The sequence below is a fragment of the Calypte anna genome, chromosome 4, assembly GCF_003957555.1.
Source record: "Calypte anna isolate BGI_N300 chromosome 4, bCalAnn1_v1.p, whole genome shotgun sequence".
NCBI classification, from domain to species: domain Eukaryota; kingdom Metazoa; phylum Chordata; class Aves; order Apodiformes; family Trochilidae; genus Calypte; species Calypte anna.
In genome coordinates this window covers 13,827,743-13,841,177 of record NC_044247.1, presented here as the reverse complement: position 1 = coordinate 13,841,177, position 13,435 = coordinate 13,827,743, and the positions used below count along the sequence as shown (strand labels likewise).

The following is a 13,435-nucleotide window of genomic DNA, read 5'->3' as shown; positions in this document are numbered from 1 at the left end:
TTGGTTCATATCCACGTGCCTGACCATTATTAAAATAATCTTTTTTTTTTCTTTTAGTAGTTCACCAATGACCTTGCACACCTGTCATGGTTTAGGTACCAGTCCCAATACTGCTACCAACCAGGCCTTCAGTGTGGGACGGGGAGGAGGAAATCCACCCAAAGGCTGTTAATGGAATTAAGGTTTTTCTTCCCCAGTTATGGGCAAAACCAGACAGACTCAACTTGGGAAGGGAAAAACCTAATTTAATCTAAAGAAATTCAAATTCCATTAGCAATTCCTAAATTCTTTTAGAAACAGTGTGGCCAACAGGTGCAGGGAAGGGATTCTTCCCCTGTACTCAGCCCTGGTGAGGCCACATTTTGAGTCTTGTGTCCAGTTCTGGGCCCCTCAGTTCAGGAAGGATATCAAGGTCCTGGAGTCGGTCCAAAGGAGGGCAACCAGGCTGGTGAAGGGACTTGAGCACAGATCCTATGAGGAGAGGCTGAGGGAGCTGGGGCTGTTCAGTCTGGAGAAGAGGAGGCTTAGGGGAGACCTCCTCACTCTCTACTCTCATCCCTGAAAGGAGGTTGGAGCCAGGGGGGGTTGGCCTCTTTTCCCAGGCAGCTCTCAGTAAGACAAGAGGGCATGGGCTTAAGCTCTGCCAGGGGAGGTTTAGGTTGGATATTAGGAAAAAATTCTTTACAGGGGGGGTGATGAGGCATTGGAATGGGCTGCCCAGGGAGGTGGTGGATTCTCTGTCCCTAGAGGTCTGGATGTGGCACTCAGTGCCATGGTCTTGTAACTACAGTGGTAGTGGATCAAGGGTTGGACTTGATGGTCTCAGAGCTCCTTTCCAACCTGCCTGATTCTGTGATTCTATCAGGAGAAAACGTGGCCAGATCTTGATACCTTCCCCTCCACCGCCCTTCTTCCCAGGCCAGGGTCGCTTCCCTGCCGCCTCCCCTCGGGGCACAGGGGTCAGGGTCAGTTCCCCACATGGTGTTTCTGCCGCTCCTTCCTCCTCAGGGAGAGGACTCCTCACGATCTTCCCCCACTTCAACATGGGGTCCCTCACAAACTCTTCCCTTCATCAACCCCTCCAACATGAGTCCCTCCTGTGAGGTGCAGTCCCTCAGGAACTGCTCCAGCCCAGGCTGCCTGCAGTGTCACGGCTGCTGTGGGAACAGTCAGCTCCTCTGGGGCGGGGTTCTCCATGACTGCAGATCCACATCTACCCACCTGTGACACATCCCAGCAGCAGCTCCACATCTGCCCACCATGATCCTTCAGGAACTGCTCCTCTGTACTTCCCCATGGGCTGCAGGAGCACCGCTGCCATCTCACAGCTGCGGGGAAACCTCTGCTCTCCCCCTTCTTCCTCACTGACCTTGGTGTCTCTGCTCTGATATCACTCTCACCTTCTTCTCAGCTCTGCAGGTCTTTTTTTATTATTATTATTTTTGCAGCTTTGTTTTCCCTTGCTTGAATATGTTGCTTACAGAGGCACATCCAGCTTCCCAGATCTGCTGGGCAGAAATGGGGCAGGGATTGGAAGCAGGGGAGCTTCCAGCAGCTGCTCACAGGAGCCACCTCTGCGGCCCCCCTGCTGCCATGACACCACTGCACTGACCTAAGGCAACAAATACCCTGCCAGCAGCTGGAGTATTTCAGGTCCTGCAAACTACAGGTGCAGAGAAAAGTGCAGAATCTTTTCTGGAATGCTAGATAGGCCAGGGCCTAAGTAGCTTTTACTTTTTCTGTAATACCAATGTAGTCATCAAACCTCAAAGACTGGCTTTATGTTTTGCTATGAACTCATCCAGCAATGCACCCTTAGTCCTAATGGTGAGGTTTGGAACTGCTGGTCAGCAGCCAGCCCTCAAAAGTCAAGGTCTTTCTGCTGTAGTCAAGGTCTTTCTGGGTAAACATCCATCTGGAAGGCTGAACTTTGTGAACTTCATCACAAATTGAGTCACATTTCTTTTTTTCACCCAGCTCAGCCCTCCGTTGGGCAGAGTGAAGTAGAAGTAGATGTAGATGGTGTCACCTTCTGCTTAGTCCTGTGGAGCAGGGTCTTGTATCTGGGCATTATACATGGGAAATACAGCAGAGAATCTTAGAGGTGGATTTGTGCTGTGGGAAATCACATCGTGGCCCACTGTTGAATTCCACAGCATTTTCTGTGCCCCTTTGTGTGCAGAAAGAGTCAGAAATCCATGAGAAAAATCCAAGAAAGAATGACAAAAGATAGTTCTTTTGAGCTTTTTAATGCAATTCAGTACATGCCTACCTATTTCTAAAGAGATTTGAGAGAGAGATCTGAAAGTTTTATTTGATCTTATATGGTTAAATATTTGTATATTTGAAACATGATATACATATGTTGTAGGAAACACAAGCTTTAGATGTTAGAATGATGTATACCCTAGGTGAAAGAAAAATATCACAGAGAACAAGGAAGCAAGGTGAGGCTCTGTGTCTGCTTAATAAACATTTATTATTCCCTGCAGCTACCTTCTGAGAAAGGTAGCTCTAGGAATTAATGGCTTTAGTGGTGTATGTGGTCTGGCAGTTACCAGAGTGGTACCTGGATCTGAATGTCATTTCTCAAGAGTTATATCTAATCTAATGATTTTAAGACTCCAAGATGACCAGGCTTCTGCAGTGATAGAAGTCATCAGGTTTAATTCAAGTGGCCCTTATTTTCTCAGCAGTGGGCTTTGTTGTTCAAACACTGGGTCTTGCATATCATTTAATGTGAAGCTGTTCTACCAGCATCCTGCGGGCTAGGAGTCCAAGGCTGACAAGCCATCATCTCTAGAATGCAGCTGGTGCTTCTCAGGGAGGAAACTGACTGTCAAACATACGTACAAACAGTTTTGCTTGCCAAGCTTTGGCACAAACTATATAAACAACAGCACCTCCCCAGCCTGAAGGAAGAGAAAACAAGCAAACAATTCAAACTGGCATGAATAGATGATAAAATGCAGAATGTGTGTGAGCTGGAGGAGACATACCGTAAGGTAAAAGGTGCCTTACATATTCAGTCCTTGTTTTTTGAGGTACCCTCTGCAGCAGATGCAAAGATGCAAATGCTGTCATAGGAAATTAATATTAGGAACAGTGGAAATAGCATAAGAAAGCTGCTAGGTTATATTAGTAACTCTATAGCCACTACAACTTTATGGATGTGTGCAGTTACTGTTTGCATTTAGTGTTGATCTGTTTCAAGTGCTTATATAATTATCTGTGTAAATTAAATATGTTCAGTAGTTATCATACATGTCAAACTTTGTTCCTTTTTTTTATTACTATTAACTCTTTAACAGTGGCCAGAAGCAAGAGCCACTTGCTCTAGAGATTTCAAGACATGTTGATTTTCTTTTTTTGTACTCTCTGTATGCAGAAGTAATCTGTCCTGCATTAATAAGCTCAAAGATGAGAGCTTAAGTCTCTGTGATCTGCTTGCAAGACCCTTTTCAAAGCATTAACGTGGTCTCTTGATGATTTCAAGTCCATAAAATGTGCAGCAATCCAGGAATGTCTCTGGTTTGAGATCTCACCACTTACACTGGCCTAGGTTTCTCATGTCTCTTCTGGGGAGTGAGAATTTCCTCTGCAGGGTGTGACTCCAAAGCCCAGATCTGATGGTGAAGCAGTGATCTGGAAATTCAGTCATTTTGGCTCTCTTCTCCTGAACCCAATATAAAACCTATGAATGTATCACAAATATTGTCACCTCACTAATTCCATAGAAGTGCTCTCTCATTTGCTTGATTTAGATGTTGTGGCTGGGTGATCCAGGAGTGCATAGATCTGAAATTGATGATTGTAGATTGGCAGCTTTGCATTCCTGCAGTAATTTTGGCCAGGAACCCATTCAAGTTGCGGAGTTTTGCTTGACAATCTGATTTTTCAGCATGCAAGGGATAGAAATGGATAATAGAATCTAGGTTTCCTGTTTGTATTGAGATTTTTTTTTCCTTAAAGTATGTGCAAGTGAGAAAGAAAACCTTGTGCTTCCTAAATGTGAGACCCATTCTGGATCACCATGTTTTCTGCTGAGACCCTCTGATGTTTCCACCTGATTCAGGAGAAGCCAATGTGTTGCCTTTTAGGCTCCCACTCTGGGCAGATCCTGCTCAGTGCAAATTGTTGTGTGTGACTAAAGAGCCTTCTACTCAGGTTTTGTTCTTTATGTGACAATTTCAGCTCCTCTGTGGGGGGTATCCTCAATCCATGTTTTAGTGGGTCATTGCTCCTCCCTGCTGAGTTACTTCAATGCTAAGGCAGCCTCTCCCTTGGAAGAACTTTTCCCTGTTCAGTAAGACCTAGGTAATTGTCTAGAATGACTGTAGTACTATCATATTATGCCTAAAATAAGATCCTCTGTTGCTGTCTTTCTTGTACCATCCTGCGATGCCTCAGATCAGAAAGAGCAGAAAAGAAAGCAGAAAAAGTGAATGTCTGCTCAAGTGGAGTAGGTAGTCACGTGTGGTAATAGTTTATAACTTCATAAAAGGGTTAATTTAGTAGATTTCCCAGTGCATACATAAATAACCATATTTCTGTTAATATGTAGTGTTGAATAATTGCATATGTTTTAGGTCTAGAGCCAGTTTTTTATGGAGTCAGTGTTTGACTCATGTTTAACCTAAACTAAAAGGTTTGGGAATGCAATGGGCACAGTTTCACTGAGAAGTGGTTTGAAAAGATGAGAAGTTTTACGTGGTGCCAGTGCTTCAGTCAACAAACTGAGCTATGTGATAGTTGAAAGTTGAGGGACAAGATTGATGTAGCATTAGAATCTGTCACACAATATTAAATTAATTCAACTGTTATCCTTTTAATTGCAAATGTTTCCATTAATTGCTGTAAGAATTCATCACTCTGACCTGGCTGAGCTCCAAAAGAAAGTGTGGAAACTAATTAAACATTGAGTTTTAATGTAAAATAGTAAATTGCTCATTAGACTCCTTGAAATTCTGTTTTATTACTAACAGAACGAAGTAATACTTGACTGTGCAGAAACTGGGTCAGAGCATTCTTTCTTAGCCTGGCTGCAGGTGCTGCAGCTTAGCTAGCAATTAATTGGTCTTCATTTTTTTGCAGCAGTACACTTGTTTGGTTTAACCTGGCAACTCCAGCCTGTTGAAGGGCAGCTGTATGAGAATGGAGTTAGCAAAGGAAATAAGGGAGCAGAATCCATGGATACCACTTACTCACCAATTGGAGGAAAAGTTTCTGACAAAACAGAGAAAAAAGGTATGTGTGAATAAGAGAGACATTGCAAACATTAAAGCAGCTAGTACTCTATATTTGTTAGTTTGACTGTATTTTGAGTTCAGGTTCTGTCTTATTTTAAAGGAGGAATGAAAAGCCCCCACTCAGTCTCCTTTAGCAGAACTCTCTCAGAAATTAGCAACCAACCCAAGCCATTAGGAAAGTAATGTTCAGTATCAAAACAGTATCTCTTCTTTTGTGGGAGAAAGGAGATTAGGGGTTTTGTCTTCTGGCTTGAGACAGGGGAGGTGAGACCATTTCCACCTTGTTCCCATTTGGGCAAAGGGCTTGTTGCTGTGCCTGTCTTGCAGGCAGTCTTGCTGAACCAGTCTTAGGGAATCAGCACAGGAATCTTGTGAGGTTTTCAAAAAAATCTGAGCCAGTCATGCAGCTCCCAGCTTCAGGGGACAGCCCTGCTCTGTCCTTGTGCAGCTCCTGGTGTCCCCATGCCCACTGCAGGGACTGTCTCGTGCCTCCCAAGTCACATCAGGGCACTACTGCATCATAAAGTGGCTTCATTAACAAAAGCCATTTTTTGTTAAAAAGGGGACAGTCTTCTGCCATGCAAGTGCTGAACCAGCTCCTTTGAAGGGGCAGAGAAGTGTCAGAGTTGGTATAGGAAAGGAGAGGACTGTGCAGGCAGGAGTGAAAACCAGTTCAGCATGGTCTCTGAGATGTGCAATTCCTTTCACTCAAGTCCCATCATTTAATGTTGTTAGATCCACTGCTCCATTCTTACTCACTGTAAGCTCTGACCTGTGCTTCCCACTGACCACTGTGGTGGTGCTCTCTGGCTGTAAGAAGCAGATGACCCTCCCATTTCTTTTCCTGATACTTGGGTAAATCAGAGTAGATCAGAGAAAAGTGAATGAGAGTAGAATATGAACCCAAATCTTTCCAGTTTTTAGGGGGAAGCTAAAACTTTATCAAATCTCCTGCAACAGATTTCCAGTTCTTTCAAATTTTAGAGCAGATTTAAAGGAGATTTTGTGAAGTGATTTTGTGTAGGCCAGGTAAGTTATTTGACTGAACATGTAAGGCAAGGGAGGATGTTGCTGTTGTTCCAGTCCCTTCAGGAGGAAGATTGCATCTCACATCAGTAGTTTTACAAATCAATGTGGCACAACTGAATAGAGATCATATTAGATAAATGAGAAATAGAAATATATGTAAGGAGACAATGATGTTGCTACCCATTATTTCCTCACTTAGAATGGATTGGTAGTGAATTGCAGTAAATGTTTTCTTTGCTTTTGTATTTTTTGGTCTGGTTCACTATGGAAAACATCTTCACTAGCTCATCTCAACTGCATTAAATCATTTTGTCTATATAGATTACATATTTAATAAAACCTTTTCAAAGCATTTAGCTTCCAAAGGAGGATGTGCTGGGAAAAAAAACATCAAAAACTTTAATAATCTTAAAAATGAGGTGCTTGAGAACAGAGAAACAGGGTCAATAGAGACTCCATGTAGTTAGGCAAAAATCAAAACCTCCTGCCTTGCCCCAGGCTATCCCAGTGTCCTGTCTGGCTGCACAGTCTCCCCCAGCATGATAGCATGGAGGGCTGTGACAGCACAGACACTTCAGAGAGGGTGCATCCAGCAGTTTCAGAGGTCAGTCCTGAATACAGAGCAGCTGTTGCTCCTCTTATCTCCTTTCACCTTCTGGGAGTAACCTGTAACCCAGGGTGTGGTCTGACAAGGAATATACACTTGGGAAAACACAAGGTACCAGGCATGAATACGTGCATAGCTTGGTTATGGCTAATTTCTGCTCCATTTGTTTCTTTCCATCCCTTAATATATATCAGTAATTTTATTTCCAGTGCTCACACCAAGTTTTGGTGTGATTGGAAACAGCTCTGTTCACTACAGCAGGATACCTCAGAAAGTTGTTGTTTTGCTTGTAAACTTGTAGCCTCTGATGTGATTTCACAGGGATAAATAACTACTGTAGATAGTTCTACCTTTCATTTTCCCAACTCAGTGCAGTAGCACAGAATGCTTTTCCAGACTTTGAAAGTATGTATTTTAACTCATCTTTTAATGAAAAAGAAAGCTAGCAAATCAGATTTATTTAAGAAGTCCTTTTATAACACACTGACCCATGGCTATGAGTTAACATTTTAATATATAGTAATGTGATTTAAAACTCATAGACAACCTATTGATGCTGGTATTTACCAAGGGAGTACAAGGAGGTTGATTGTTTCAGGATCAGTAGTAATCAGCACATGGGTACTTCCTTGTGAGGATAATTGGCACCATGCTGTTCAGTTTTATTTTCTTGAAGCCAAAAGAAGCCTGTGATTAGGAATCTATCTTCTGCTTTAGACTTGCAAGGGAAGTGTGCTTAGAAAGAAAAGGAAAGATTAATATCAGTTGGCAAGATTGAGAGGTGTACAAGGAATCAAATATAGATAATTAAATGCTACTTTGTCCTAAGAAGTATGTTGCTATGAGGAAGAGGATTTTAGAAGGACAGAAGTTTTATTGCAGCCCTATAATTTTAAAAGCTTATCTTGGACTTCTTCAAGAAAGAGTAAGCATAGTCTGTGAAGACTGTGTCTTCAGATGCCTTTTTTGTACAGGTGAGCACCTCTTTAGCTTAATTAAGCATAGCAACTGAGCCTGATTCTTTTCCTGTAAAGAAAGCACATTGGCTCAGGGAATATGAAAACCTACACTCTGGCCATGGCTCTTTCTGTAGCCTTTTCATGCTGGATGGTGGTCTGAAAAAAATACATTTGAAAGGTAGAGGTGCTGCAATTGCAGACTCTCATTAGCTTGTAGATAATACACATCTTTTCATCTTCCTGCTGTGAACAGCAGCCTGAGCTTGTTTCCTTTGTCAGGAGATCAAAGGAGATCAAATTTTTAAGGATTACATAAAACTATTACTATAGCAAAGGCATTTTCAGCCACATGGGGAAAAACTCAGCAATGCATTGTTTTGAGCCTAGCAACACTAATGTGGTATTCAGCAAAATTTTGTGAGATCAGTTAGTGAAAATGCTCCCCAACTAAGGATGTAATGCTTTTGATTTTCAACAAAGAAACAGCCCTTCTCACTTCAACAAACTAAGAAGTAGTTACTGTATTTTAAAGGACCTTGAACACCAACCAATAATGCCATTAACTTCAAAAATTATACTGTATCCTTGACTTTTTATTTAGCTCTCCATAGTCTTGTAATTGAATCACATTAATTACCACGTGTCAATATCACCAAAAAATTCCTTAGTGTTTTACTTAACCCAGGGTAATTGCTTGCAAAGAATCATTAAGATTTAATATCTCTGGAGTGCTGGAAATAGGGGAAAAGGTTTCTAAATTCACATCAGCCAATAGGCTCTTGTATGGGTTGGGGTAGGGAGGGATCCACTTTTGTTCCCCAACATAGGAAATTTAATTCTCTTTTCAAAGCTCAAAATTGAAGATTTTTTCTGTGAAGCAAATTGGAAAGCAGTAGTCTCACCTTGAACATTGTTAAAGCAGCAATTTGGAAATATTTTAATTCCTGAACTAAGTAGCAAGTGTATTTATTTTTTTAAAGTATTAGATTACATATTCTGTGCACTAAAAATAGATGCTTTTATGTGGTAAGGTGTTAAAAGTCAGCTCCTGGTTCTTGCTGGAGGTTTGTGACACAAAGCAGCCATAAAGGTGGAAGATCCAGTACCCTGAGAATTGCTCCTGCCCTGTAAATTAAATCTCTATTCATTAAGAATACTAAGTACTTCCTACACTAGTTAGAGCCTATGTAAGAACCCACTGAGGATCTTTGTTATTAATACATTCAGGAAAAAGCTGGCCCTAGCTTTGCCACTGCTGTTTTCATTTCCAATGGCAGTTTATAAAATTTCATGCACATTATGTTGCATTAGGTATTTATATGCATTATTGTAAAAGGTGAGGCTCCAGTTGCTCTGATTGCTTCTCTTTGTCCTTCACTGTGATAGTGGAATGAAATGAAACATAAATGGATGTGGCTGCTGAGTTCAATTTCTCTTGGCTCTTCCTCCAATGCAATATCCTATCCTGCTTTCTTCCTAGTCGAGAGAAAGTACAGAAATGAGAGTTAGACTTCTGCAAAACTTACAGTGGCATTAGCCTAGATGTTAGCAGGCTTGGGGCTGTGATTTGCAGCATGTCAGGATGCTGATCACACACAGGCATTAAAATACACCAAGATGGTGATAGGAGCCAGCAAAGCCAGCCAATTCCCATTTTTTGGCAGTGACTTCTTTATGCATTCCATTTCCCTTTCTGTTTCAGCTCTGTCATGCCCATGTGTGAGGTTACATACTGTAGATGTCTGCAAGTTTATTGTTAGGCATTACAAAATTATGCCAATTTTCTCTTTAGATTCCCTGTCCCTATCCTCATGTCCCTGTCACACTTTCATGCAGAAAGTCCAAGACAAAACAATGGTCTTTATTTCTCCAGGACTAGATTAACACTACCATAATAAAATCATTAGGAATGGTGATTAATAAAAGTCTGGGCTTTGGCCCTACCAGGTTTGATGGATTTTCTGTTCTCACTGGTGTCCATTTATGGAGCTTATGCAATGCCCATTCAGCTGGAGTCTGCAACCCATGGTGGAGGAAGCTCTCCCACTGCCTCCTCTCTGCTCTTCTCAGGAGAATGGGGTTTGTTTGCAAGGCTGATAAGTAAAGACCACGGTTTGCACAGCAGCAGTTCTGCCTTTTTACATCAGCAAAGAGTTCCAAGATTTCCAGGGCCAAAATGCTCTGTGATGTGTGCTGTCAGAAATATTGCATGCAAGTTTATTTGTGTGTATCAATTAGTTGAATAAGAAATGCAACAGTTCCAGTGAAACACCCCCTGTTTAGAGGTTCTTTTCAATATGTTCCAATATATCTAAGGCATTGTTGATACCTCATGACCTGTTCTCTTCACCCACCATGAACACACAACCCATTGTTTCGTTTGTTCTGGAAAATTAGTATTTCAGAAAGGCTGGGCCATAGACACTGGAGAAATTGAGATTGGAGCCCAAGTGATGCAGACGATCCCCCCGGGTTTATTCTGGCGCTTTCAGATCACCATACACCACCCCGTGTACCTGAAATTCAATGTTTCACTGGCAAAGGATTCTCTGCTGGGAATTTATGGCAGAAGAAACATTCCACCAACTCACACTCAGGTAATTAGAAGTAATCCTAATTGTGTCATGTTTATGTTTTCCAGCAGCAGTGGATGCGAATGTTCCCAATGCAAAGGGACTGGCTGTAACCACAAAAAGCAATCTTTGTACTCCTTTCTTTTGCTGAGGTCTAGCTCTGCCTTCCAGCCATGATCTCTCAAAGAAAGGACAGCATTATACCAGAAAGGTCACCAGTTGGGAACCCTGAGATGGGACTGTCTGGGAGGCTGGACAGGTGACACGCTGCACTGCTGGGTAGCTTCAGCATCTTCTTAGCAGCAGCAGTGGGATGAAGTAGCAGATGATTGGAAAATCCTTTGATCTTTTTAAGATTTCCTCAAAACAAACAGCTTACATAGTCACTATGAAGAGTAAATAGAACAGAACAAAAAAGCTGTTTCTGGGTTCTGATATGAAGATTATTTTTGAGTGTTTATTTCTAGAGATTTTGCAAGAGAAAACCTAGCTAAGCAGTAAGAATATGTGATATAGCTGGTCACATTCAGCTTTTTTTTTAGGCTTAATGTATTTGGCACATCAAGCTGTCATTTCTATGGATAATAGCTTTTTCTGCTTTCTTACAGCAGGATCACACTCCATGAAGTGTGATAGAATTATATATGGAATTATGGAAAGATGGTTTAGAAGGGACCTCTGGAGATCATCTAGTCTAGCATCAAAAACTATTTACTAAAGTTTTGAACTTTGAAATAATCTCTTTTAACTTCTATTGGCTTGAATTGAAGCTGGGTAAACAGTTGAGCTGAAGATGAACTATACTGAAAATCAGACTGTCTAGAAAAACCTAAAGACATATGAACATTTCTTGATTGGGGAATCATAGGAAGGTTTGCATTTTTTGATTATTTGATGTTAACTGATCTTAAAATTGTCCATATCAGCTTGGTCAGGTATTAAGAACTTCCATGTAAAAAAATAAATACTTACTTGCATTAATCAAATCAATTTTTTTTAAAAGTACATTTAGGTCTTGATATACAATATTGATACTAAGGGGAAAACATTTAAAAATCTGCTATTTAACTGTAGGGTCTTTAATATGTTCTTGGCATTTAAGATTAATTACTGCATAACTTAAGCACTACAGCTTGGGAATTTTTGAATTATTCCCATTAAAGAGAAGTAATTTTTGAAGTAAATCTGCTTTATATGGTGCAGCTGGTCTGATTTACCCTGCCATAACAAACAGCAAGTTTTGATGCCAGATTTCTGACCTACCCTGATGCTTTTTATATGGAAACTGAAGCTTAATAGATGAGGTTATGCAATTGCTGTCCACATGGGTGACTACTTGGTCAGTCAGGCAATTGCTCTTAAGATTTCAACTTGATATTCCTGTTTGGATGAGACATGCAGAGTAGACTCATAAAAATTAGTGAGGTGGTTAATTTTTTCTCATTATTATTTCAGTTCGATTTTGTGAAACTGATGGATGGAAAACAGTTGATTAAACAGGAACCAAAAAGCTCAGAGGAGCCTCAGCAAAGTCCCAGGAATCTGATCTTAACTTCACTGCAAGAGACAGGTTTCATTGAGTATATGGATCAAGGAGCTTGGCACATGGCATTCTACAATGATGGAAAGAAAGTGGAGCAAGTGTTTGTTCTAACTACAGCCATTGGTAAGACCAGTTACAATGAGATTGTTATTCTGATTGTTGCATTGCAAAGGTGTATTTACAAAGAAATGATTGACCTTGATTTTCATTTCTTATACGTATTCTTCTAAAGATGTTTTATTTCAGCTTACTTTGATTAAGCTCGTTGGGGAAACTGGGCTTTTTTCCCAATATTAGACATGTAGCAACATTTCTGTATTTAAGATAGATGCTATAAAATCAAGTTTGTGGTTTTCATGTGAGGTAAGATTTTTTTTATAGGGTAGCATAAATGCTTGACTAATTTCTGGTGTTGTCTTGCTGAAACTAAAAGAGATTGTCTGCCTTCTCTATTTACATGGGAACCATAAATCCTACAAAAATTATCCAGACTGTAAGTTCTTATTTTCAGTATTCTAATCCCTTAGAAAATCAGAAAGGCAGATTTTCTGGATTTGTTTGTGATTGTTGTCTGATGGATGGATGCCATTGTTGTGTACAATTATTCAAATGCACCATTTTCTTTGGAAAACAGAAGGCAAATACAGGAAAGTATCCTGGAGGTGGTGTATCAACTCACTGCTACCTTTTAACATATACAGGTGGCAAATATTTGCAACTCCAGGTGTTGTTAGTGAGCAGTGCCCACACATAGGGTTGCTTTGGAATTTATATTAAGCTTTGCAAAGTGTTGTATTTATGACAGTGTTGGTTTGCTGCAAGATTTTAACCACTCTGCCCTTTAGTTAACCTGTTGTACCATATGTTTAGCAAGATGTCTTTACTAGTAATGGACATGCCATCTGCTCCTTAGAGCAATTGGGTGCTATTTTTGCTTGATGGTAAACACCTTGCAGAGCAGGAGAGTATGATTCAAATACCAAGATTTTGAAGGACTTGCAGAAAAAGCCTTTAGAGACTGAGATACAATTGCAATTGCTTTTTTTGTTTAAAAGTTCATATCTACTCTGTTTGGAAAAGTTAGTGTTTTACAAGCCAGAAAAAAATGCCATTCTTCAATGAAACATGAGAAAATAATACTTAAGCAATTTGTGAAGCATCTTGTGATCCTGTATGAATAGCACAAACCTGGCCAGACTCCAGTTCAGATCAGAATCCAAATACCTCCCCCTTGTTTATTTCTACTGTAAGAGAGCAGTGTTTATACAGGAAGGTTTAACCAATAGTTCAACACTTCACAGTGTATTGCCTCAAAAAAAAGAAAAAATTAAATTAAATGCTGTGGTTTGGTTCATTTTACATTTGGTGAAAAAATTGTTCATCCTTTCTCTGGTCAGTGAGAACAGGCTGGGTCTTAAGAGGGGAGCAGGGAAAGCCACAGTACAAGTTGGCATCCTTAAACCTTTTTCATCTGA

General features: G+C 40.6%; 1 protein-coding gene across 1 annotated transcript in view; it reads left to right on the top strand.

Annotated features, from left to right (window-relative positions):
• TENM1 (teneurin transmembrane protein 1) overlaps positions 1-13,435 on the top strand; it is a 228,218-nt gene that overhangs the window by 97,971 nt on the left and 116,812 nt on the right. Inside the window, exons 5-7 of the mRNA XM_030448930.1 lie at positions 5,095-5,247; positions 10,242-10,441; positions 11,873-12,083. Coding sequence (XP_030304790.1) covers positions 5,095-5,247; positions 10,242-10,441; positions 11,873-12,083 — 564 coding nt within the window. The remainder of the gene's footprint in view (positions 1-5,094; positions 5,248-10,241; positions 10,442-11,872; positions 12,084-13,435) is intronic.